This window comes from Onychostoma macrolepis, chromosome 02 (genome assembly GCF_012432095.1).
Source record: "Onychostoma macrolepis isolate SWU-2019 chromosome 02, ASM1243209v1, whole genome shotgun sequence".
Classification (NCBI taxonomy): domain Eukaryota; kingdom Metazoa; phylum Chordata; class Actinopteri; order Cypriniformes; family Cyprinidae; genus Onychostoma; species Onychostoma macrolepis.
This window is the reverse complement of record NC_081156.1, coordinates 10,331,349-10,358,515: the sequence shown is the minus strand read 5'-3', so window position 1 is coordinate 10,358,515 and position 27,167 is coordinate 10,331,349. Positions and strand designations below refer to the sequence as shown.

General features: G+C 38.5%; 2 protein-coding genes across 8 annotated transcripts in view; both read right to left on the bottom strand.

The window, feature by feature from the left end:
- Positions 1–214: 214 nt before the first annotated feature.
- Positions 215–6,711, bottom strand: igfbp1b (insulin-like growth factor binding protein 1b). Of its 5 annotated transcripts, none has more exons than XM_058764534.1 (7): positions 6,680–6,711; positions 6,383–6,488; positions 5,585–5,834; positions 3,430–5,127; positions 2,206–2,348; positions 1,020–1,148; positions 215–942 (listed from the first exon to the last, which is right to left on the bottom strand). In XM_058764534.1, exons 4-7 carry the CDS (start codon positions 3,779–3,781, stop codon positions 823–825), a joined length of 744 nt encoding a protein of 247 aa, XP_058620517.1. In that variant the 5' UTR covers positions 3,782–5,127; positions 5,585–5,834; positions 6,383–6,488; positions 6,680–6,711; the 3' UTR covers positions 215–822. The 5 variants fall into 5 exon arrangements, with proteins under 5 accessions (XP_058620517.1, XP_058620512.1, XP_058620525.1 ...); XM_058764529.1 differs by having other exon boundaries at positions 6,590–6,703; XM_058764542.1 differs by having other exon boundaries at positions 3,430–5,124; positions 6,590–6,703.
- A 3,803-nt stretch (positions 6,712–10,514) lies between these two features.
- The window catches only part of adcy1b (adenylate cyclase 1b), a 63,666-nt gene continuing 47,013 nt past the window's right edge, over positions 10,515–27,167 (bottom strand). Inside the window, exons 14-21 of one of the 3 annotated variants that reach the window (XR_009273646.1) lie at positions 26,209–26,335; positions 22,091–22,207; positions 21,864–22,010; positions 20,186–20,284; positions 19,988–20,102; positions 19,678–19,802; positions 11,157–11,219; positions 10,515–10,918 (exon numbers count right to left, since the gene is read on the bottom strand). Coding sequence is in view for 2 of the 3 variants with exons in the window: in XM_058793343.1 (XP_058649326.1) it covers positions 16,152–16,493; positions 19,678–19,802; positions 19,988–20,102; positions 20,186–20,284; positions 21,864–22,010; positions 22,091–22,207; positions 26,209–26,335 (1,072 nt within the window). In the remaining variant the exon portion in view is untranslated. Of the gene's footprint in view, positions 10,919–11,156; positions 11,220–15,848; positions 16,494–19,677; positions 19,803–19,987; positions 20,103–20,185; positions 20,285–21,863; positions 22,011–22,090; positions 22,208–26,208; positions 26,336–27,167 lie in introns of those variants that run through there. The other 2 variants (XM_058793343.1, XM_058793353.1) reach the window with 2 other exon arrangements.

The window sequence follows — 27,167 nt, the reverse complement described above, 5'->3', positions numbered from 1 at the left end:
AACTAACAGCGGGTGAGAAGAGTGATTTCATCAGTATTTTCATTAATATCTGATGGTACTGACAAGAACTTTTGATGACAATTGCAGTGGTACAATAGTCCATGTTCGTGTTATGAACACTGCATATCTACATAGATCATCTAATATGAATTTCAGAATGAAAATTGTTCAACAGCTTAATCTACATATAAATAAATAAATCCTGTGCAATGCGTACAATCTCTCACACTTTATTGAAATACACTCATTATATACATTACATTTATATCCAATAAAATAGTTTCAGAATAAATAGAGCAGCACTCTTAAATATGTTAAATGCATTCAGGGAGTCCATAAAGACGTCATGTCTAAAGTGAGGTAGACATCGGGTTTAAATACATACAGCATATATACATATAGTCAAATAATATAGCAATTAAAACTGAGCTTACAGAAAACAAACAAATCAAGCCGTTTACACAGAATAATATCAGCAGGTTCACCTTGGACATTTGCTGTGCAAAAAAAGGTTATACTGAATTAAAGTGGTCAGGAAAAACCACAGCAAACAAAGATCGAGGCAGAATCAGAGACTCATCATAATATATCATACTCTTCAACGAACGTCATCGTGGAGCGTAAAGATTCATCTTTGAGTTTTTGAAGACCCAGATCTGGATCTCGCTGAGGTGGAGTTTGAAAAACAGCATGTTTTCTAGTGTTTGTTTCATTCATTCTGGTAGAATTTTGTCACAAAACAGTTCATAAATATTAACCAAATAAGAGACATATACATAAGAATAAATACGGTACATAAGTGAAGTGAGCAGCAGCTTGGGTTCAGTGCGTGAGCTCCTGATGACACTGGGAATCAGACGCCAGATCATCAGCGATCCTCTTCCCGTTCCAGGACGACACACACCAGCAGCGTGGAGGCTGGCCCACCAGAGACGTCTCACACTGACAGACAGAGAAGAGTTAGTTAGTGTGCTGTTTCAGGTCGGGTCGGGTATGGGTCGGTCGGGACAGACACGCACCTGTTTGGCCTTGTAGAATCCGTGCTTGTCACAGTTGGGCAGGTAAAAGCTGGTGAACTTCTCTCCTAACGTCTGCTGCGATTCAGTGATTACGTCCAGAGATGCGTGCAGCTCAGAGTGACACGGACCCTAAATCAGAAACACACCATGGGTCAACCAAACATACACACCTGGGAACAACAACTGACGGAACACAAATGGCACATATACTTAAAAAATATCAGACCAAAACTTAAGATCTGTGTATCTGAATTACATATCCATCCATCCATTTGGACACAGATTTATTTATTCAGCACTGATTTCTATAATAGTACTAATAAACTGAATTTTCGTAAATACATTTGTATGTATTTATCCTCAATAAATCCAGTTTGTTTCCATCTCATACATTTTAGCTTCTTGACTTCACAATGAACATTTATGTTGATTCTTAAAATAGTAAATGAATTAATTAATTTTAAAAATATGATATGGTAAAAATAATTTAAAAAAACTTTGCCATCTCTTTTTTTTTTGTATGACTGACAATAAAACAGTGTTATGTTATTATATAACTATAGAGATATATTTTTAAACATATTTTGAATTAGATTTTATTTTTTTAAATAATGTTTAAAAATAAATTAATGTTAAATTTAAAGTAATATTGTTGTGTGTTTTTGTCTTTTTTTTTTTTAAATGTCTATATATTTTCTATTAATTTTTATTTCCGTTTCAGTTTATTTTAGTACATCAACTTAAATTACTGAGAAATGTTGCCCTAAGTTTAAACATGTCATTTCAGTTAACATTTTATTTAAAGAGAGAAAAAAAAAAAATATATAAATATATATATATATATATATATAAGTTGTAGTTTGTTAACTGTAATAACCCTGTGACAAATATGTAACATTTAAGTTTATTAGTGTATGTTAAAAATGTGTGATTCAAATGGAGGAACATATTTTATTTTGTATGTAATATTTTATTTTGTATTGTATGTAATTTAATTACATACAATTCAAATACATAAATCTTAAATTTAGGCCTAATTTTTGTTGTGTAGGGGATAAATTGTGGTTGAACTGTTCCTTTTAAAAATACAAAGCAAACTGCTTTAACAGAGTAGAAACTCAACAGCTTTAGTCAGAGAATGTGAGGCTCTTTCCTGAAGCATTAGTGGATCTGCAGGTTTCAGTACCTGTTGGATCAGTTTCTTCCGGATGGCGTTGACTTTGGCCTTGATGCTCTCCTGAGCCTCCGCCGCGTCCTGCGGGTCCAGCGGCCGGTTGAGTCCCAGCAGATATTGCAAGGAGCCATGGTCAGACGTGATGTCCGGCTCATCTGCAAACAACACATGAGTCCTGTGACCAATGACCCCTTTTTTTGTTTTAACAGTCATCAGCATCTTAAATCCTCAATTTTTTAAATAAATTTTTTTTTTTTTTAAATGTATGTACATTTACTATAACTTTATACTTTGTATTATATCACATTTGTATAAAAAAAACAAACAAAAAAAACTAGTTAACGCTAATGCAAGGGTGTTTCTAATGCAGAGTCTATGGGAGGGACGGTAAATTGAACATCGTTTTCTCTTCTGACTGCTGTTATCAGTCTCTCTCAAAATTTAACTTTGAAAGTCGTGAAAACACTAGTGTTTTTCTTTTGCTATTTGAGCAAATGGGAACACAAAAATATATATTTGTGACCCTGGACCACAACACTAGAGATTTGAATAATTTGAAAGCTAAATAAATAATCTTTCCATTGATGTATGGTTTGTTGGACAATATTTGTCTGAGATACAACTATTTGAAAATCTGGAATCTGAGGGTGCAAAAAAATCTAAATATTGAGAAAATCACCTTTAAAGTTGTTCAAATGAAGTTCTTAGCAATGCATATTACTCATCAAAAATTAAGTTTTGATAACTTTGCGATAGGAAATTTACAAAATATCTTGATTGAACATAATCTTTACTTAATATCCTAATGATTTTTGGCATAAAAGAAAAATGTATAATTTTGACCCATACAATGTATTGTTGGCTATTGCTACAAATAAACCTGTGCTGCTTATGACTGCTTTTGTGCTGCAGGGTCACATACGTGCAAACAGACGACGCCGTTGTTGAAGCCATGCTCTTTTGTTTGCCGTCAAACAGTTGACCACTGCCACGTGTGTATCCTGTCGCAAAACGCGGTGAGAAGTCCTACACGACGGTAATAGTGTGTGTACATGTCTATACTGCACTTCAATAGTGCGACTGAAATAGGAATACTCCACGTCTTAACTCGATTTGTGGTTACTTCGAGTATGACTTTAGCCAGATTACGGTAATCAAAAATCTCAGTTTACATGATAGATTCTTAATCAGAGTATTGTCTCAATCGTGTTAAAATCAGAATATTGTTGTTCTCACTGGTGAGAGAGGCATCTTGTGTCTGGTGGTCCTCAGTGCAGACGGCGTGTCCGCGGGTCAGCGAGTGCAGCGGCCGTGGGTCACCGGGTCTCGGGACGCAGCGCAGGCCAGCGCCGCAGTGAGCTGTATAAACGCCGCAGGACTCTCCTTTCCTCAGCGCGCAGGACATGCAGCATCCGCAGCCCGGCTCTCGCAGCACCTCGGGACAGTCCGAGGACACGGTGGCACAGGAGTCCAGCTGCTCCTGAGAGCATGGAGCGCAGCGGATGGGCTCAGGCCCGATCACCGGAGACAGATCCGCCGGACAGACGAGGACGCTCACCAACAACACAAACACACATGGCCTTCTCATAGCAGAAAGAGATGCGCTGGAGCCAATATCTGCTGCGGTGTGTCAGATCTGCTCTCTGTGCGTGTCTGCCAAGCTTTTATACCGTGACATGATGACCTCAGAGGAGTTAATCATTGACCCGCCGCTCGCCTGTATTAATTATGCTGTTTTCAGTGCACAGGTTTGCTCTGGTTGCGCAGACGTCAATATTTACTCTAGGACGAAGTGTGCAATATGGGACGACGCAACATCTGTGACCCGTTTCACCAGTAACAGGTTCATGATGCTGCTGTTTATCATCTGTACTCTCAGAAAGAAAGAAAAAACATACAAAAGCGGTCACTGGGACAGCACCTCTTTAAAATGTACTAATATGCATAATTGCATATTAAAATGTAACTGCAGTGCTCAACATTTGAAGTGGATTAAAAAAAACAAAAAAATCAAAGTTGTACGAAGACAACACATTTTGGTTTTAGGACAACTTTGATGAAAGGTTTTGATCCACTTCAAATGTTGACTAGTGTAATACGCACCTTTAGGGGTAAATAAGGTACTAAGTAAGGTGTATCTTTTGAAAAGTGAAAAGTTACCATCCCATTGACAGCTTTTGTAGTCTCATTTCTGAGCATGAACAACAATAACGTAGCATATAAACACATTTTCCTGTCACACAACAGGAGATATGCCAGCATATCTCAATGTGTTTTTGACCACACTGAGTTGGGTCACAAAAACAAGGTCATGTGGTCATTGAATAACAGGACGGGTTAATCTGAGGTCTTCAGCCATCATAACATGTTTGTCATGAGGTGCCTGCGCTGTAATTAAGAGTTCCTGGTGTAGTATTAGTCCAGCTTTGGACACTACGATCTCTTGCATGAGGTCAACCAATAGTTCAAGTCAGTTTGAAGACATCAGACACCACAGATTTGTGATTCTAGTAGCATTAATAATTGAATCAAGCTTTAATGGTGAGCACATCTTATGAGTTCAAACTTTGTTTGTCTGCTCAAACAAACACATCTGATGTTCTTCAGGATTGCTGTAGGTCCATCAGTGCCTCCACGCCACAAGCAAATCATTTACATCCCACCCACACAAGTTCAGCCATAGATTGTGCAAGAAGAACAAAAACACTGCACTGGAGATGGAGAATTAAACTTCAGAACAAATACATATTAAAAAAAAAAAAAAAAAAAATTATAATAAATACAAATGATGGCCTCAGGTGTCAAGAGAGGTGAAGATGTGTTGGCTGTTAAAACTTGCTGTCTGAGGGATCTTCATTCAATGGTCAGCTCATGTGTCGTGGCCTCCTCGATGTCTCGCATCAGATTCACCAGCCACCGCGGCAGATTCACCTGCTGAAACACAGATTAAACCGTGATGCCCAAACCAGGGCATAATAATCACAAGAGCAGAGAAAAAAAAAAAAACCTTTGAAACATGTTTTGATTTCTAATTTACATTTTTGTTTAAACTTATTTTTTTTGCATTATTTTTGCATTTAGATGTAAAATGCATGTAAATTTGTTTAAAAAAAAAAAAAATTAGAATAATATTTGTTTTTGAAATGTTTTTTGTAACCTTTAAATGGTGTTTAAATCACAACAAGAAAACTGGACATTTTAATGTTTTAGAAACATTGGATAACCTTTCTTTTTTTTTTTTTTTTTTTACCTGGGAAGCTTCCCCTAGATATTTCTGTACAGTCTATACATTAGCTTAGCAGTTTAACCCTGAGAGGTGAATGCTGTTGACCCGTTGGGTTAAGTGTGTTTCTATATGAATGCTAACGTGGTTAGTTGGAAACTCTAGCACCTTATGAGACGGTGACTTGCTTGTCCGTTTAGTTGTCCGTCTATCACGGTGTCTAGTAGGTGCCCCGTGCTCTTTGAGGGTTAAACCCCAGTCTTTGCTGGTCCGATGGATGCTCTGAGCTCCAGACGCGAGCTCCAGAGATTCGTCAGGCTCTGCGAGCTCTGAGATAGTGTGTAAAGAACTCATGAAGAACGCAGGGAGTCTGTTCTTCAAGAAGAACGTCCTTTAGCCACTGAACAGATGCTTTGATCTAAAATAACATATGGATGAAGTCAAAAACATCAGGGTGAAGTGACTGTCCTGAGATCATAAAGAAAAGAAAAAAGTTGGCATAATCTTTAAAAAAAAAAAAAAATGAATTTCAAAACTGCTTCACTGCTTATTAATTTTCAAAAAAAAAAAAATTGCAGACTCAAAGTCATGTGCTGCAACTACGTAAAGATGCATAAGACAAAGCATACACAAACAGCGATTTGAAAGAAAGGAGCCATTAAAACTGGGCAAATTTGTCTCAGTTAAGATTGTTGTTGCACTTGAGCAGTTGCACATTCTCTTAAAGATTGTATAAGAACGTTTCAAAACCACATGACAACAAAAAGTGCATTTCTAAGAACTTGGCATATGAAAGGTTGTTGTTTAACTTTAGCATGGAGGCTTTTAAAAGTCACTGACTGGTTTGCTCTTTGTTTAATTTTGCTTCTGTCAAGAAACATTTGAGATAATCAAGATACTTTTCCAACAGCCCACACAGACCCTCGGTTTAACTGTATCACACGTCCTGTAGGTTACCCATCTCACCTGCTACAAACACACTTCACCTGACCTCACCCGATGATTGTGGTCACCTGTGAACATCATCAGATCCAGAAGAAGAAGAAGAAGAAGAAACACTGCATCCACTGGCCTGGAGGAATGAAAACACACAGATGAGTCAGTATTGTGTATGTTTTTGACGACTGATACAATATACATTTACAAATAGCCTTTTCTTCAGCATTTATTTACAATTTAATAATGCATGTAGAATCTAATTAAATATCTGCAACATCACAACATGATTCATTACTGAATCCATTTAGTGCAGTGGTTCTTAACTCTGTTCCTGGGGATCCACTGCTCTGCACATTTTGCATGTCTCTCTTATATGACACACCTGATTTAGATTATTAGCTCGTTAGGAGAGACTCCATGAACTGAACTGAGTGTGTCAAATAAGGGAGACATAATAATAAAGGTGACTTGACTTGACATAAGCCGGGTTTCCATCCTAACGTGAAGTGAATAATTTCAAAGTTCACAAAAAAAAAAAAAAAATTCCCAAATGCAAATTAGGTGTGTTTCCATCAAGTTGTTAGAGTGGCTGACTTTAGTATTGGTGACCTAGTAACCAACAGTAAACAAGGCAAGCATAATGGAGACAGGACTGCAGTTAGTAACGATTGGGCAAGTTACAGTGGGGGGAAAAAATATTTGATCCCCTGCTCATTTTGTACGTTTGCCCACTGACAAAGAAATTATCAGTCTATAATTTTAGTGGTAGGTTTATTTGAACAGTGAGAGACAGAATAACAACACCAACAACAATCCAGAAAAACACATTTCAAAAAAGTTATAAATTGATTTGCATTTTAATGAGTCAAATAAGTATTTGACACCTTTGCAAAACATGACTTAGTACTTGGTGGCAAAACCCTTGTTGGCAATCACAGAGGTCAGACGTTTTTTGTAGTTGGCCACCAGGTTTGCACACATCTCAGGAGGGATTTTGTCCCACTCCTCTTTGCAGATCCTCTCCAAGTCATTAAGGTTTCGAGGCTGACGTTCACTGACGAGGCTAGGCCACTCCAGGACCTTAATGTGCTTCTTCTTGAGCCACTCCTTTGTTGCCTTGGCCGTATGTTTTGGGTCATTGTCATGCTGCAATACCCATCCACGACCCATTTTCAATGCCCTGGCCCTGACGGTACACGGCCCTGTCCATCGTCCCTTTGATGCAGTGCAGTTGTCCTGTCCCCTTAGCAGAAAAACACCCCCAAAGCATAATGTTTCCACCTCCATGTTTGACGTTGGGGATGGTGTTCTTGGGGTCATAGGCAGCATTCCTCCTCCTCCAAACACGGCGAGTTGAGTTGATGGCAAAGTGTTCGATTTTGGTCTCATCTGACCACAACACTTTCACCCAGTTCTCCTCTGAATCATTGGCAAACTTCAGACGGGCTGTACATGTGCTTTCTTGAGCAGGGGGTCCTTGCAGGCGCTGCAGGATTTCAGTCCTTCACAGCGTAGTGTGTTACTAATTGTTCTCTTGGTGACTATGGTCCCAGCTGCCTTGAGATCATTGACAAGATCCTCCGTGTAGTTCTGGGCTGATTCCTCACCATTCTCATGATCATTGAAACTCCACGAGGTGAGACCTTGCATGGAGCCCCAGTCCGAGGGAGATTGACAGTTATTTTGTGTTTCTTCCATTTGCGAATAATTGCAACAACTGTTGTCACCTTCTCACCAAGCTGCTTGGCGATGGTCTTGTAGCCCATCCCAGCCTTGTGTAGGTCTACAATCTTGTCCCTGACATCCTTGGACAGCTCTTTGGTCTTGGCCATGGTGGAGAGATTGGAATCTGATTGATTGATTGCTTCTGTGGACAGGTGTCTTTTATACAGGCAACAAGCTGAGACTCCCTTTAAGAGAGTGCTCCTAATCTCAGCTCTTTACCTGTATAAAAGACACCTGGGAGCCAGAAATCTTGCTGATTGATAGGGGATCAAATACTTATTTGACTCATTAAAATGCAAATCAATTTATAACTTTTTTGAAATGCGTTTTTCTGGATTTTTTTTGTTGTTATTCTGTCTCTCACTGTTCAAATAAAACTACCATTAAACTTATAGACTGATCATTTCTTTGTCAGTGGGCAAACATACAAAATCAGCAGGGGATCAAATAATTTGTTTCCCCCACTGTATAAATGTCCTAGCAGTGCAGCTTGCAATTGCTAAAAATAATGCTGTGCACAGAAGAAGAAATGCAGAATTTTTGATGAATGCCCTGGCAGCAAGGGTATTAAGACGACGTCGAGCCCCATACTTATGGGAAAGACAATGTCCACAGGATTTTTGGGAGGTCGTAGTGACCAGACATTTTACGCCCAACCTGTGGCTACGACATTTCAGAATGTCAGGGGGCACATTTGAAATGTTGTGCAACATTATTGGTCCATCCGTTGCGCCAACTGAATTCCCTGGACGACGTCCGATTGCAACAAAAAACGAATTGCCATTGTACAAGTTGGCCAGCTGTGCTGAATACAGAGTTATCGGAGAGACATTCGGCGTGAGTAAAACCACCTATACGGTTTAAGATGTTAAACCAATTCGTCAAATTACCCGACTTGCCTGAGGCACAGGCAATAGCGCACTGACAGCGATTTGAAAGAAAGGAGCCATTAAAACTGGGCAAATTTGTCTCAGTTAAGATTGTTGTTGCACTTGAGCAGTTGCACAGGTTGTACCGCAGGTGTACGGCGCACCGAATGGGATCCATATCCTGATACTTCCCCCATCAGATGGATACCGGGACTATGTGAACCAGAAAGGATGGCCCTCCATAGACCGCTTGTGGATGATCAGTATCAAATCAGAGATATTTGTGTTGGATCACCCGGCAGTGCGCATGATGCTGCTGTCTTCAGCAACTCTAACTTGTACCGGTAAGCTTATGATTCCAAATTCCAATTCCAGTTGGTTACCTCTAGTACACTTAAAAATCTAAGGCTATGCTATTATTGTAGACATTTTGTTTTTACTTCTGTATGTTGTGAAACTGAAATTTGTATTTGTAGTTTATTACCTTTGTAGCACATCAGCACCCAATATTTGTAGGTTGTACCTATGCATATGACAAATAACTCTCAAATAACTCTTTCAACAGATTTCCTAAGAGACACATCCAAGCCAGCGTAGATGTAGAGGGCATGCAGGTGCCTCTACTCATAGCTGGAGACCCAGCTTACCCATTAATCCCATGGCTTATGAAAGGGTTCTCCAGTACAAACCTTTCACATGAGGAAGAGGCTTTTAATGATATTGTTCAAATGTAAAGCACACAATAAACAAGATATTTTGCTTAGGCACAAACAGTACCATTAACATTGTAACTGTAACATGTAACTAAAGCATTACAAAATCAAAAAAAGTACTGCAACTGAGCATTTTGCTATTTCTTAGCAAGTGCAATCAACATATAACTCAAGTTTTGCTCTTTCCTCGGATAATGCAGTCATAAACAGACAACTCTTTCAACAAAAAAAAATACACCTTTATGAGTGCATTTGACAACTTCTTAGAACTGTGCATTCTTTTTAAAACATAGGCCAATTTAAAAAAAAATCAAAAATCAAAATCAAGTACCAATCTGACATAACTGAAAATACACACTACTATTCCAATGGTCTTGCATAGTGCAATCTGTTAACACAGATAACTCTTTCCCTTAGTTGAAAATAAGATCAAAAACATAGCTGAGGTCATCAGGTACTACAAGTAGAACAATTGGCCTTAAACAAATATAATAAGGCAGTAGTGTGTTACAAAATGATTGTAAAAGGAACAGTTTCTGTTGCCTACTACCTACTACTAGTGTTGTCTAAAATACTGACCGCGATACCATTCGGTACTGACATTTTAAAAACGTTAAACAGCACTCAACTCTTAGTGGGAAATGGACGTTTTTAAAATTTCAGTACCGAATGATATCGCAGTCAGTACTTTTGACAACACTACCTACTACAGGTTTAAGTATGATGTGAATGACACGTTGGTATCATTTGTGTCAGCAGGGGTACTTGAACGTTGATTGTAGGGGATTGGATGATGTTGTTTGTGAGGGATAGACTGGTGGGGGCTGTTGGAGGTAGACCACTGTTGGTTGTAAGATGTTGATGGTCGTTGGTTGTAGGAGGTAGACTGCTCATTGTGTGGGACAAGTGAGGGTGTAGGGAAATGGCCTTGTTGCCCCAAATAAGCCAAGGCCTCATAAGCACACGCTTGTCTCTCTGCAGCTTGTGCACAGCGCTCGAAGCACTGAACTGCACGACCAAGAACAGTGGAAATGGACAGATACTCTCTTTGTCCTTGTCAGCTTGCTCCTGCTGTTGTTTCAAGAGGGCTTCGAAGCAGGATGTCAGCTCCCCACTTCTAGGAGTAGGCCTTTTAGATGAACGGGCCCGGAAATGTTGGCGTCTTGATGTTGTGGAACCATCGAGCTGGGATTCATTTGGTAAAGATTTGTCACCGTCTGGTTCTGAACCCACAGAGTCAGAAATATCTGTTGACTCTGTTAAATTTAAAAGGAAAAAGTTAATGTTATCATTAGCCTACAAACCTCTCTTCCCATCCTAATAGTTGTATTAGCACTGATGTGGAAATATTGTGTGTGACTAGACCAGCAATTGTTATAATAATGTAGTAGTTCCAAAGTAAACAGAGGCTTCAGAAGTTTAAGTTACAAATGTAGATACAACAGCTGTAACAAAATGTGATGCAAAATGCTATGAATTAGGGCTTCATGGTACCTTCTGAATCAGCGGTACTCTGTGTGTTTTCATGCTCGTTCTTGATGTCCTCGTCATTCATCACTATATGCAAAAATGACAACACAAGGTTAAAAAATCCCCCACATTTACCTTTAAATCTTAACTAGTAATTTAAATGAATAACTTTGTACCATCCCGATAGACAGACTAGTAACGATAGATCTGTAGCCGAGAATCCTATTCATTTCATCAAAAAAATTTAATTTGGTGTTTCTCCCCCCAAAACCGCTTCGGGAGAGCTGCCACTTCTTGGCCATGCACTGCTATTTTAAACTTTTCCATTTGCTTCGTAAAACATTCCAGGGCTTCTCAGATCCTTTAGCTAGCATATCGTCTCGCAGTTCCTGGTAGATTGTGGCATTCCATTGCTGTTTACCATCTAAAATGGCTGTTATATATTTTTTTTTGAAAATAAGGCCAAGGAATATTTTGGTTTTCTCATCTGTCCAGATGCACCTGTTGCTGCTGGCTGCCATGTTGTTATGGAGGAACTGGAAAGACACCATCAGCGGAAACAAGTCAAAAACCACCTCAAGCTAGCATGAAAACTTTTCTGTGAATTAAGGGATTTTTATTCTAAATTTGGCGTTTCCATCACTCGTTTCTCATGCGATACTTCAAAATGCGCATTAACACAGGTTGATGGAAACCCAGCTATAGAAATGTGCAGTTCAGGGTTCCCCAGGACCACGATTAAAAACCACTGATTTAGTGTGATCATGTTCTCATTATGAATGTGGAAGGATGGTATCCAATGACTTGAGTCGTCTAGCAGAAGAATCACTGACATTAATATGACATTAAGCCATTGAGTATGAATTAATATGACAGCAGTGTGTAAAGCTGTAATGCTGGGGTGAACTCAGACAACAAGAGAGGATCCAAATGCAGATATACATTTCAACAATAAATGTCATCAACATCATCATCATCACCATCTGATATAAAACACAGGAACTAGGAGGAAAAACAGAACTGATACACTAGCAAACAATCGAGGCGGAAACAGGAACAAATCAAAACTACAAACTAAAGGCTACAAAACAAATGCACATGGAACACAAACAGAAAATACATGATATAGCCCCCCAGAAAAATATACACAGAATAAATAAAATTCAACTGGAAGGTGGTGAAGGGAAGAACCAGAAGGCCAGGACTGTGAAAAGGAAGAACTCCAAGGGGGCGCCGGCGGAGATGGAGGTCATCAGGGAGCGCTGGAGACCATGGTGGAGCCAGCAGAGCAAAACATCTCTGGGAAGCCAGCAGACCAAATGACCAAATGGAGGAGAAGATCAAGACGGATCCAGGGGAAGAAAGGACCAGGGCAGAACAGGTGACTAGGGGAATTCGGGAGAGCCAACAGAGTGGGAGACCTCTGGCAGGAAACATGGAGAATTCGGAGACAGCACTCTTGGCCTTTACAGTACAGGTAGGGAATACAGGGAACGTCGAGACAGCCTTTGTGCGAGGGATAGACCAGACAGGGATGGCCTGACAGGTAGTTTGGGAGGCGACACTGATGCCCCAGATGGAGCTCAAGCAGACACTGCCACCTCAGTGCTAGAGATGACCGATGGAGTTAGTGTGCATGGCCAGACATACAGGATGGTGGCAGACATTACCAGAAGCACAAAAGATAGGGGAAGAACCTCCGGGACTACTGTAGACCCAGGAAACTCCAGGAACACTGGACTTAAAAGCACTGGAACAACAGAACTGGGGACCACTGGACTAGGGAGTGCTGGGACAACGAGATCTGAGACCAACAGACTCATAACCACCAGACTAGGGAACTCTGGGATTACCAAATGTGGGACCACCGTAGTAGGCAGTGTTAGGGCCACTGGACTTGGATTTAGGATAACTGGACTAGAGAGCACAGGGACCACAAAACTTCGGATCACCAAACTTGAACACTAAGATCTTGGGACCATCAGACTTGGGACTAGCGGATTTAGGACCAGTGGACTTGGAAGCGCTGGGACCATAGGAACTGTCCGTAGGATCTGTGAAATAAACTCCTCCAGACTCAGCTAAACACAGTCCAGTGGGATCTTCATAGATCTTCACAGATCCATAAAGCCACCCCCGACAAAAATAAAATAAAAAAATAATTCAGAGAGTTGAGTCTTTGAGGCAGCACTCCAAAAATCAAAACAATAGTCAACCGTTGAGAACAGTTGTACTTCAATACTCTCTTTATTACAAAATCTTGTATTGCTCATGTTTACGCTTTACAAAGGACAGTATATCATACATCGCTGTATTTACAAAATACACTTCTGTATATCAAAGAGCTAAAAGGCAAATGACTTCAACCACCGCAAGCATGTCAAATAAGGCAAGAATACTGTATCGACAGTACAGAGAGCGACTGAGAGATCAATTCGTACCCTGAAGAAGAAAAGCGTCATGATTCAAAACATCAGCATGAAAATAAACATTTGCCATAGAAATATAGAAAGAGTCATTGTTTCTCCTCACAAACAGTCTCAAAAATGTACAGAATCAGAGAATGAGTTTTGTGCTTGTAAACATGCACCAGTCTACAGAGATCTATACACTGTGTGTGTGTGTGTGTGTGTGTGCGTGTGTGTGTGTGTGTGTGCGTGTGCGTGTGTGTATTCCTCATGGACAGGTTGTTGACCTCTGTGTCAGTAGATGGTCACTGTACCCTTGTGCCCACATAGACTACACATAACTGACCTCTTTAACATCAAACCATCCGCCTCGCTAAGGTAAAAGCTTCAGTAGCATGTCACACATTCAAGAGTGAAAACCTCTTTTGCACATAGTTCTCTTACTGTGTAAAACATAGAGTATTTGAGTTTCAATCATGTGAATGCCATGCTGATATTATTACAGTGAATGCTGATGACAGAATCGAGTCCAATCATTACACTTCAGATTGAGATTTCATATAATTGGCACATATTCAGCATGTAGAGGTTTGTCCCTGCTAATCACACACTTTATCACAACATACACATACAGTGGGGTCCAAACGTCTGACACCACACTGACAATCTAAGATACAAAATATAGTTTGAATCTGGAAAGAAACATCATTTAAACTAAGTTATGACATTTAATAAATAGCAAGCTGACAAAAATATGCTCTGCAAATGTTTTGCTAACATACCCATTAAATTATGAAAACAATATTTCTGAATGTTCTATGAATGTTCAAAGTTGTTTTTAATGTTTCTTTACATTTTTTAATGTTTTAAAACATTGATATATATATATATATATATATATATATATATACATATATATATATATATATGCTCTGAAAATGTTAGCACAAAAAACATTATACAGTGTATACACTGTATAATGTTTTTTGTGCTATCATTTTGAGAGCATTAATAAACACCAGATAACTACTATAATAAACAACAGTCATAATTAGCAATTTGCAATTGCAAATATTCTGTTACCGTAAGTAAATGAGTGTGACACTTTCACATTCATTTTTTTTTTAAATTCGCTCCAGTAACTACACCTCACTCTATTTGATTCTACTAATGGAATTTGTAATAAAAAAATAAGTTCAATCATGAGAATGATAAACTGAAGCTTTTGCAGTGCAGTGTCAGATGTTTTGGGCTCCACTGTATGTATGAATATAAACATCAGATTGTAGTTTATAGTGTCAGAACAGTCTTTCAGTGTGACTGCAGCCGAGGATGATGATGATGAGGATGAATCTGTTATCAAACTCCCTGATTTCTCTTGTTCTATATACACACATGCTGCTAGAAACAGCATGTACTGATATATAATCATTCTGTCCTGATGTAAGGCTTTGGAAGTGTCATATAACTTGATTTTTATGATATTATTACTGTTTGCAGCTGTAAATGTGTCATCAAGATAGAAACATTGGAGATCTTTGATTTCTCCAGTCTCAACCATTAGTTATGTGAGTGGGACGCTCTCACGTGATGAAGATGAAGGAGTGTGTGAGAATCAGAAATCACTATCTAATGCACTGATGCAGAGCATGTCCTGCTTCTATTGCTGCTCTATATATTATAAATGTGTCACATTCATTCAAATGCACTGGAGAGTTTAATACAAAAAATACACAAACTCTGATTGTAAGAACATCTACTATGTACAGCTCATATAAGAAGTTGGCATAAAAATTGAGAAATGACGCATTGCAGAAGATCATTCAAGGCTCTGATTGCTCAGGTTTAAAAAAAAAAAAAGTACTTCCATAATGTCCTTAAAGTTCTCTATTTTCTCACACTCATTTTGTACTTAATATACTAAAAATGATTCCTTAGTACTTTTTAAGATAAACTTAAGATCATCTAAGTGTAGTCATCTGTGCTATTTTGGGACACCATGAATATAAACTAAAATGCGCTTTTAACATATTATAAAATGTATTTAGTCACCACTTGTTGTACACTTGAGTGTACTAGTGTGTGAATGATAGTTCAATTGTACTACAAGTGGTGACTAAATACATTTTTTAAATACAGAGATAATATGTTAAAAGTGCATTTTAGTTCATTTTCATGGTGTCCCAAAATAGCACAGTTGAGTACACTTAGATGATATTAAGTTTATCTTAAAAAGTACTAAAGAATAATTTTTTTGCATATTAAGTACAAAATTAGTGTGCGAAAATAGAGCACTTTAAGTACGTTATGGAAGTGTACTTTTTCTTTAAGCTGGGTGTTCCTGCATCGAAACAGAATCCTTTGTGTTTCTTTGTGAATCCATGGATCAACTTGAAACGGCTTTCACTGTCCCACTATTTTCATAATTCAGGAGGGAAAGAAATGCAGGACAGGACCTGAATTTATCCGGGAGGAACTGATGTGATGGTAAATAGTGGCAAAGACAGTCTTTAAAGGAGCGTGCAGTGAAGATCGGTTCACAGCTGGGGCAGGGATATGTTTGGAGAAGGTGAATAAAGGGAAGACGGCTCATTCTTTCCTCCTGCAGGTCCTACATCTCCCCCCCTTTGACCTCCTGCTCTTCTCCTAGCGTAGGCACGTTAGCGGCAGCGCTTCGCGAGCCCTGAGCGCTGCTGCTCACGCCGATCCGGGCGGCGAACCCCGAGGCCATGGACGCGGTGCTGCCGGCTTTGGTGTGTGTGCTGCTGGAGCGGGCGATGGCGTGAACCCTGCGCTCCAGGCCGCCGGTGTGATGCGGTGCTCGGTTCCCCGGGTCCTGCGCTTTACCCTCCAGGAAATACGTCACCATCTGACCTTTGCCCTTCACGCTGACATTGCCACGGCACACCAGATCATAGTCGCTCTGAAGCAGACGATTCACTTCCTCCGTCACCTGGAAGATCAGCCATGCTCAAATCAATATACTCTACATACACATTTATTTGTGCATGCGTGTAATTATGTAGGTAGGCATATCCCTGGTCCATAACATGCACTGTGGGTTATACACAGTTATTTAGCATAAAGAAATAAAGCCAGTTCAGAACCATGAGGATGTTTTATCATGAGCCCAAATTCTCACTACTGTAATGTCAATGTATATACAGTATCTCACAGAAGTCTCACATTTTTGTAAATATTTTATTATACCTTTTCATGTGACAACACTGAAGAAATGACACTTTTCTACAATGTAAAGTAGTGAGTGTACAGCTTTTATAACAGTGTAAATTTGCTGTCCCCTCAAAATAACTCAACACACAGTCATTAATGTCTAAACAGCTGGCCACAAAAGTGAGTACACCCCTAAGTGAAAATGTCCAAATTGGGTCCAAAAAGTGTCAATATTTTGTGTGGCCAACATTATTTTCCAGCACTGCCTTAACCCTCTTGGGCATGGAGTTCACCAGAGCTTCACAGGTTGCCACTGGAGTCCTCTTCCACTCCTCCATGACGACATCACGGAGCTGGTGGATGTTAGAGACCTTGCATTCCTCCACCTTCCGTTTGAGGATGCCAGTCCATCACCTTTACCCTCAGCTTTTTTAGCAAGGCAGTGGTTGTTATCATGTTGCAATACTGCCCTGCGGCCCAGTCTCCGAAGGGAGGGGATCATGCTCTGCTTCAGTATGTCACAGTACATGTTGGCATTCATGGTTCCCTCAATGAACTGTAGCTCCCCAGTGCCGACAGCACTCATGCAGCCCCAGACCATGACACTCCCACCACCATGCTTGACTGTAGGCAAGACACACTTGTCTTTGTACTTCTCACCTGGTTGCCGCCACACACGCTTGACACCATCTGAACCAAATAAGTTTATCTTGGTCTCATCAGACCACAGGACATGGTTCCAGTAAACCATGTCCTTAGTCTGCTTGTCTTCAGCAAACTGTTTGCGGGCTTTCTTGTGCATCATCTTTAGAAGAGGCTTCCATCTGGGATGACAGCCATGCAGACCAATTTAATGCAGTGTGCGGCGTACGGTCTGAGCACTGACAGGCTGACCCCCCACCCCTTCAACCTCTGCAGCAATGCTGGCAGCACTCATACGTATATTTCCCAAACACAACCTCTGGATATGACGCTGAGCACGTGCACTCAACTTCTTTGGTCGACCATGGCGAGGCCTGTTCTGAGTGGAACCTGTCCTGTTAAACCGCTGTATGGTCTTGGCCACCGTGCCGCAGCTCAGTTTCAGGGTCTTGGCAATCTTCTTATAGCCTACACCATCTTTATGTAGAGCAACAATTCTTTTTTTCAGAACCTCAGAGAGTTCTTTGCCATGAGATGCCATGTTGAACTTCCAGTGACCAGTATGAGAGAGTGAGAGCGATAACACCAAATTTAACACACCTGCTCCCCATTCACACCTGAGACCTTGTAACACTAACGAGTCACATGACACCGGGGAGAGAAAATGGCTAATTGGGCCCAATTTGGACATTTTCACTTAGGGGTGTACTCACTTTTGTGGCCAGCAGTTTAGACATTAATGGCTGTGTGTTGAGTTATTTTGAGGGGACAGCAAATTTACACTGTTATACAAGCTGTACACTCACTACTTTACATTGTAGAAAAGTGTCATTTCTTCAGTGTTGTCACATGAAAAGATATAATAAAATATTTACAAAAAAATGTGAGGGGTGTACTCACTTCTGTGAGTATTCCTATTATTATCATTAGCTAAATCATCACAAATGAAAGAAGGTACAACAAATGCTACATTTAATTGAAATTTTTTTTTTTTTTTTGCATTACAACAATTATCATTTTAGGGGAAATTACTTAATTGCTATGAAAACAACATCACACTATAAAAAAGTAAATATGCCTAAAAACAAGCTTTACATTCTTAATGCAAAATGTATTTTTTTCTTTTGGTTTTGACACATGGCATGGGCATGTGTTTTTGTGAAATTCACCCATACAGACATGTATCGTATATCATACACACTCTAAAAATATAAACTATGTACTTAGTTTGTGGGTGAAACATTTTTACTCTTAAAATACTGAGTAAATTTTGAAGCTGTGAAAGCAATGAAATATACCATATACTGTAAATTGAGTAAATGCAAGTAAAAAATTAAAGTAAATCTGAATAACTACATTTGCCATTATGACAAATAAAACTGAGCAGACCCAACACGTTACGCTAACTCAGATACTGTATTTGAGTTAGCCAATTTAAAAACAATCTTTATAAATTAACTTGATATTTAATTTGAATTTGCTAAAAATAGCAGGTAATTATTAACATTAAACATTAACATATCTGCAATATTCATTTTGTGCAGAAACACACAAAATAAGACTTCATTTCAACATTTAGTCTCTTTATAGAGTCTACATCAAAGCATGCTGGGAAATCAAATTTCCCTCTCTTTGCTTACGATAGTTAACTTAATTTCTTAGTTAGGATTAGGGTTAAACCTATAGAATATTGATATGGAATAAGTAATAATTATAGTTCTGATCAGTACAATTTCTTAAATATTTTGATTGAAATATAGCAAAAATATGACGTTTTTCTTAAAAATTTTATTTGTTAGAAATATACTAATTTATTTCAGTAAAAAAAAAAGGTAACACTTTATTTCGATAGTCCACTTTAGACATTCTACTAACAGTAAGTAACTTTGCAACTACATGCCAACTAGCAGTCATTAGAGTATTAGTAGACTGTCTGCTTAATATCTTCTAACACTTTATTTTGATGAGTCCACAACATACAACATACTGACTATGAGAAACTTTGCAAGTATATGTCAACTTATTCTACTAACCCTAAACCTACCCTACTGAGAGTTAGTAGACATGTAGTTACAAATTAATGAGAATTAGTTGATATGTAGTTGATATGTAGTTACAAAGTTACTTATAGTTAGTAGAATGTCTAGTGGACTATACTATCAAAATAAAGTGTAACCAAAAAAAAGGTGTAAATTTTAGAAAAGGGATTTTTTTTTTTTTTGGTATGTCCAGCTCAAACAATTACTTGCATGATATTTAGAGAATGTATGCATTATTGTGATATTTACACAGTCACAGAATTATCTTTAGCGTGAATGTACCTGTATCTTCCCAGGCACTCCGGTGCTGTCCATGCGGCTGGCCACGTTCACCGTGTTTCCCCAGATATCATACTGTGGCCGGCGGGCCCCGATGACCCCAGCCACCACCGGACCCACATTAATGCCTGAACATTCACAAATAAACCATCAGAAAACATCCACAACCCCTTCTGCGTTCACTGAGAATGAGGATGTGAGAATACATCACTAGAAACAGGTTTGTGAAAACCTTTCTCAAACGTTCTAAAATGTTTTACAAATGGTAGAAAAATTGCAGATTTGCTAAAGGATTGGAGTCTAGCACACTTACCCACTCTCAAGACAAAATCATTATATGACTGATAGTTGATTTCATCCAGAACATCAAACATCTCGATGGCGAAGTCTGCTATGGTGCTCAGGTGCTCTGCTGTGGATTTCTTTGCCTGTAAAAGAGTAAACGAATGCTGTTCACAAATGCTCTGTAAGTATTACTCTGCATTATGTCCTGTGTAGCTGGTTTAGTGACCTTGGTTCCGATGGTGGGTACCAAACCCACCGCGGCCATATACGTGCTGCCGATGGTCTTGATCTTCTCAATGTCTTTATAACACTCTTTGTCCATGAGCTGCAACACGGTGGAAATACGGGATGGATTGGATTCAGAGTAGGGTTATTAAAATTTACTACATCTAACAAACTGAAACTAAACCTACTGCTTGAGATAAATGTTATTTTAGTATCTTTGAGATACTCCTATAGTTTTGGTTAATATTTTGAATTGGATTGTATTTTTATATCGTCTGCTTTTATTTAAAGTTGAATTTTAAGTTAACTTTAAGTTTGAGTAATTGTGTTTTTTATTTTGTCATTTTTATTAGATTTTATTTTGTTTTCATTTTTATTCCGGTTTTATTACACATTTTTTTAAATTATTATTATTTTAATATATTCCTTTAGGTTTACTTATAATGTACTTTTTTGCACAACAAAAAACACATACATACAGTATGTGGAAAATGATTATTTTCAACCCCCATTCTGAACTCTCAGAAACAGGCTGTTTTTAAGGGACGGGTCCTGTCAGGCTTGTCAGTATTTGGCCACTGTTATGATTGCTAACATCACTGCATAGGAAACAGTATCAACGCCCCCTCACTATTGCATGCAAGTTTTGACAACGTAATCAAAATAAAACAGTAATTTCCAGGCAAAGCATTATGAAATCATTTCCTTATGGTTTGTGCTGCAGCTGCAGTCAGATCTAGTTCCGCTTCATCTTTCAACAAATGTTTCTTTGTGACTCTCCATGACTCTGTGCCTCGTTTATAAAACAAAATCCTTAGACATGATATGGGAGGCCATTAAAAATAAACTATCCTCTTGTTCCTTATGGGATCCTTCTGATATCTGAACAAAGACGTGAACGAGCTGTTTAAACAAAATGCGTCAAAGCGAATGTCAGAAAGCAAACACACATCTGTATACTGTATCCAGTATAGACAAGATTGCGGCAGCGATTGTCATTTCTATTTGCTTTTGACATAACGCGACGCTCACATTCAGCGCAATCAAGTGTCAGCCGTTAGAGACTGAACACCAGTGGGCGGGGCCTATGGTGAGAAGAAGACTATTCATTGATGTGTTGCTCTGGAGGCGTGTTTATGCAAATGTTTGTGCCCAGGTGACGTCATTTTGCACCTCAGATCCAAACGAGCCGTGTTTGGAGCTTCATTGATTAAATAAATGCTTTAGAGCTTAAATGCTTAATTAAATGCTAAAGAGGAGGACAGTTTCAGCTATGAAACTTGCAGGATGTTTTAATGGTACAAAGACCTCTTGCCCAAGGATCAAGGCAAATTTGATTTCTCATGTTATAACCCTTTTGAACGAAATTAAATTGAGAAATGTTGCCTTGTTAACTAGCTGTAATAAAATAATTAATTTTTTATTTTTTATATATATATTCTATTTCAGTTAACATTTATTTTATTTCAAGTAAGGGAACTGAACTGAAATAAAACTAAATATAGTGGCCAAAGCAACATTTCTCATTTTTATTTAGTTTAACTTATTGTTCTAAAATAACTAAAACTTAATTGAAAACCTACAAAAAACAACAAAAACACAACAAAATTACTAAAACTTTAAATAAAATGAAAATGGAAAATAAACGAATAAAGCATCTGGATACTAAACCCACAGACCTCGTCGAAGTCGGCGATGATCTCGTTGAGCAGCCGCAGACACTCCACGCCCATGTTGTTTCCGTCCAGCTCGATGTAGAAGTCATTAAAGTTGGGAATGGAAGCGAACAGAACCGCGACCTGAGCATAGGACTGGTAATACAGATCCTGTCACAGCAGAAGCACATAGTCAGCTCGGTGTTTATGACACAACACCACCGTCACACAGCGCTACGGCGAGCTCTCACCATGTTTCTGGGGTTGGACAGCAGAAAGTGCTGAGCCACATGAACCGGCAGCAGGTTGAACAGGATCCTCTTGTTGTCCAGTTTGACTTTCTCCATGCCGTCTCTCTCCTCCTCCGCCTGAACACACACACACAGGCATACTGTCACAGTACAGCAGGATACATACACTTTATCACACTGTCCTCTGGAATACTTGATTATTGTTATTTGCAGCATTTTGCAGATATTTTTATATAAGGTATCAGATAAAGTCTAAAATGAGCCATTGTTAGCATCAATGATCATTTCATGCTCTCGTATCGCTCTTTCTCTCCCTTTTCCAACTGGAACTTAGAATAAGTAACCGCTTCCATATTGTGACTCAAATGTGTTACTGACTGTTATAAATGGCTTTTGAAAGATGAATGTAAGACCCAAAGACTCCAGTCAAAGCCAGAAAACACAGGCTGAATGAGAGCCTGCTTAAAACACCTTGTATTGCAGATTAATAATGATCAAAGTTCTTTCAGAAAGTTATTTTCAGTCAATTGGTTTAATCACCAAAAACTGGTTCATCACCTAATTTTACATCATCATGTAATTTTTTCATCCCGGCGCTGTGTGTGAACACATGGATGTATTAAAGTCATTCGCAGGCGCCGCCCCTTTGCTGGCGACTCGGCCACCTGTATGAAGAGCATGTGTGTGTGTCGTTTTTTTCTTGTGTTTCATGTGCATTAAAATAATTTTTTAATTATTGGATGCATAATTTTTAAATTGGACTGAATCCTGACGATGTCGATATGACGGTATTTAACATTCGTACGTTGGTTTGCCTTTTTTGGCTCTGGGGAGAGTTACTCAGACACTGGGCCTGCAGGACGGAAGTCAACCGAGGCCATGCCCACCCTTCATCACCTACAGCCGTCTGGAGCTCTTGGAGTTGTGGCATTCTGCTTTGGGTGGATTTGTTCCTGACGTTAATCTGTCGGAAATCAATTTTAAGATCAGGAAGAAGGGTCGCAGAGGAGGAGTTTGGGTCAGGAACAGTCGGCGGAGGTATAAACCTGTGTTACCTGCAGTGATAATGGGAAACGTCCGCTCCTTGGTTAATAAAGTGGATGAACTGTCTGCTTTTGTGCGGCATGATCGCCTTTTTCGACAGAGCAGCCTACTGTGTTTTACAGAGACTTGGCTGTCTGACAGAATACCAGACTCTCATGTGAAAATGGAACGTTTCTCACTTTGCAGACTGGACAGAGATTCAGAGAGGACTAGTAAAAAATTGGGAGGAGGTTTGTGCCTTTTTGTGAACGATCGGTGGTGTCATCCTGATCATGTTACGGTGAAAGAGACAATTTGTGATCAGAACATCAAACTGCTTGCCGACTGTATTATTTGCCCAGAGAGTTTTCCCATGTTATTGTTCAAATGGTCTATATTCCTCCATCTGGAAATGGAAGGTTGGCCACGGAAATAATTTCAAGAGTCACCTATGATATGCAACAATCTTCCCTGGATGCATTGGTTATAATTAATGGGGATTTTAATCATAGTTCGCTCTCGGCTAACTTACCCACTTTCAAGCAAATGGTAATATGTCCTAATACGAATGTTAAAGACAGCTATACTGCAAAGAGGCTTCCACCATTGGGGCAATCGGACCATAATTTAATTTCTTTGGTATCTAGATACTCTCCTGTAATTCGAAATCAGCCAATTGGCTCTAAGACTGTGTGTGTGTGGTCAGAGGACGCCTGTGAAAGGTTAAAAGGATGTTTTGATTGCACGGACTGGTCAGTGTTTTTTGATGATGATGACTTGGATAGCATTTCTGACAAAGTCACTGGTTATATAAATTATTGTGTTGAGTCAGTCATTCCACGTAAAAAAATTACAATGTTCCCTAATAATAAACCGTGGGTGACCAGGGAGGTTAAAGCAGCCATTAATAGGAAAAAGGCTGCTTTTTTCAGTGGTGACAGGAATCAAATTAAGACTGCTCAGAAGGAGCTAAAAAGAGTGAAAGAGAAAGAGTGGAAGAACAAATGTTTAATTGTAACACATGGGGCCCATGGAATGGTTTGAAATCTCTTGCTGGTTATTAAACTAAAAATAACAGTATTTGTTGGTCTGGATTGAATGTGAATGAGGTAAATAAATTTTTTGCAAGGTTTGATGCGTTGGCTTTTTCTGCTTCTCATGAGGTTCGTCAGCAGTTAAAGTGCCTCAAGACCAACAAAGCAGCAGGCCCAGATGGTATTCACCCACGTACTTTGAAAGTCTGTGCTGATCAGTTGTGTTCTGTTCTTCATTCACTTTTTTTTTCTTCGTCAGTTTTTCAAGATCCTTTACAATTCGCATACAGGAAAGGTGTGGGAGTTGATGATGCCATACTTCTTATGTTGCACAATATTTATAGTCATTTGGAAACAACTGCTATTTCTATTAGGATTTTTTGATTTTGATTTTGTTTTTTGATTTTTCTAGTGCTTTTAATACAATACAACCACATGTTTTGGCTGATAAATTGCCGTGTTTTAGCCTACATACTACAACTATTATGTGGGTACTGGACTATCTTTTAGGTCAACCTCAGTTAGTTAGGCTGGGTGATAAAATGTCTGATATTATTTTGACTAAAACAGGAGTCCCACAAGGTACAGTTTTATCACCTTTTCTGTTTTCACTGTATACCGCTGACTATAGGCACACTCAGACATCTTGTTGTATACAAACGTTTTCAGATGATGATGCCCTTGTGGGTTTAATTAATTAGGGTATTGATGTGGACTATAGAAGAGAGGTAGAGTTATTTGTTACACGGTGTGATGAAAATTTCCTAAAACTGAATGTGGAGAAGACTAAGGAGTTGATAATCGATTTTAGAAGAAATAAAGAAGTGATAGTACCAGTGACAATTAAAGGTCAGAAAGCAGAGATTGTTCAGTCTTATAAATATCTTGGTGTACATCTGGACAGTAAATTAAATTGGAAGAAGAACAGTGAGGCTGTTTTTAAGAAGGCACAATCAAGATTATTCTTCCTGAGTTACATTGGCATCAGTAGGAAGCTTCTTTATGTTTTCTATCAGGGAATCATGGCCAGTGTTTTGTTTAATGCAGTGCTCTGCTGGGGATGTAGTGTCACAGTCGATGATAAAAATAGGATTAATAAATCGATTAGAAAGGCTGGATCGGTTATTGGCCTCAATCCTGATTGACTTGAGGTAATTGTGGAGAAGAGAACAGGGACAAAAGTAAAAATGTTTTTGTCTTACAAAGGTCATCCACTACACTGTATTTTTAGTGGACTTAAAAGTTCATTTAGTGGAAGATTAGTGATGCCTCGGTGCTCTACACAGCGTTTTAGAAGGTCTTTTATTCCTGCTGCTGTTAGGTTTTTTAATGGAGTTGTGTAAATCTTGTATGTTGTTTGTATTGTGTAATGATGGCAAATGAGTTTCCCTTTACAGGGATTAATAAAGTGTTTTAATCTAATACTGTATGCAGATAATTTCTGAAGATCATGTGACACTGAAGACTGGAGTAATGTTGCTGAAAATTCAGCTCTGATCACAGCAATCAATTACATTTCAACAGATATTCACATAGAAAACAACTTTAATAATATTTAACAGCACTAAAATTTATATTTTAAACCAGTTTTTATTTATATACTGTATATTCTGTTTTCATTTTAACTTTAAAGTCGTGTGTTTTTGTCAGATTAGCAGTTTTTATTTTTTACGTTTTAGTTTTATTCATTTTTATTTCAGTTTTAGTTTTAGCTATTTTAAGTGAAATTAAAATGAGAAATATTGCCTTGGAAACTAGCTGAAATAAAAAGGTTTTAAATATTTAATTTCAGTTAACATTTGTTTTTCAAGTAACAAAATTGTTTTTTTAATGGTTTATTTTAGTTTCATTTTTAGTTTGAACTATAATACCCTGGTTTTTACTGCATTTTGATCAGATAAATGCATCCTTGATAAGCAGAAGAGACTTCATTCAAAAACACTCAAACAGTTTAACGTCCCAGCGCCCCTACAGGAGATGAGCGGTGCTGGGAATGAATGGATGGCAGCGGTGGGAGGAGTATGAGGAGGTCTGACCCCAGTCTGTGATGCTCTGCTGTACCTGAGTGGCCCAGAGGAAGTCCAGGCGCAGCTTGAGCTCCATCTGTCTGGAGTGAAGGGCGAGAGCGGTGAAGAACAGCAGCAGAGAGAGGATGGGCTCCAGACCACGAGCGCTCAACAACACCGTCCTGCACACAATCACAGAGATTCAGCTCAGCAGAACACACGCTTTTAATGGACACACGCTGCAGAGAGTCAGGTTCTACACTTTTCAACAGTAAGATTTTTAATGTTTTTTTTAAAAAGAATTCTCTTCTGCTCACCAAGCCTGCATTTATTTGCTCCAAACTACAGCAAAGGCAGTAATATTGTACTTTTTTTTTTACTATTTTAAATAACTGCTATATATATATATATATATATATATATATATTGAAATATAATGTATTCCTGTGTTCAAAGCTGTATTTTCAGCATCATTACTCCAGTCTTCAGTGTCACATGATCCTTCAGAAATCATTCTAATATGCTGATTTGCTGCTCAAGAAATATTTTTATTATTATTATCATTATAATCATTATATATATATATATATTTTTTTTTTTTTTTTTTGGAGGGGCGGAATTATAGCAATTAATACTTTTATTTAACAAGGATACTCTAAATTGATGATATAGACATTTATATTGTTACAAAAAAATTCTATTTCAGATAAATGCTGTTCTTCTGAACTTTCTATTCATCAAAGAAAAAAATTCTACTCAGCTGTTTTCAACATAATAATAATAATAATAATAATAATAATAATGATTTCTGAAGGATCATGTGACACTGAAGACTGGCGTAATGCTGCTGAATATTCAGCTTTGAAGTCACAGGAATAAATTACTTTTTAACATATATTCTAATAGAAAGCAGTTATTTTAAATAGTAAAAATATTTCACAATATTACTGCTTTTTCTGTAGTTTGGATCAAATAATATGCAGGTTTGGTGAGCAGAAGAAACTCCTTTAAAAA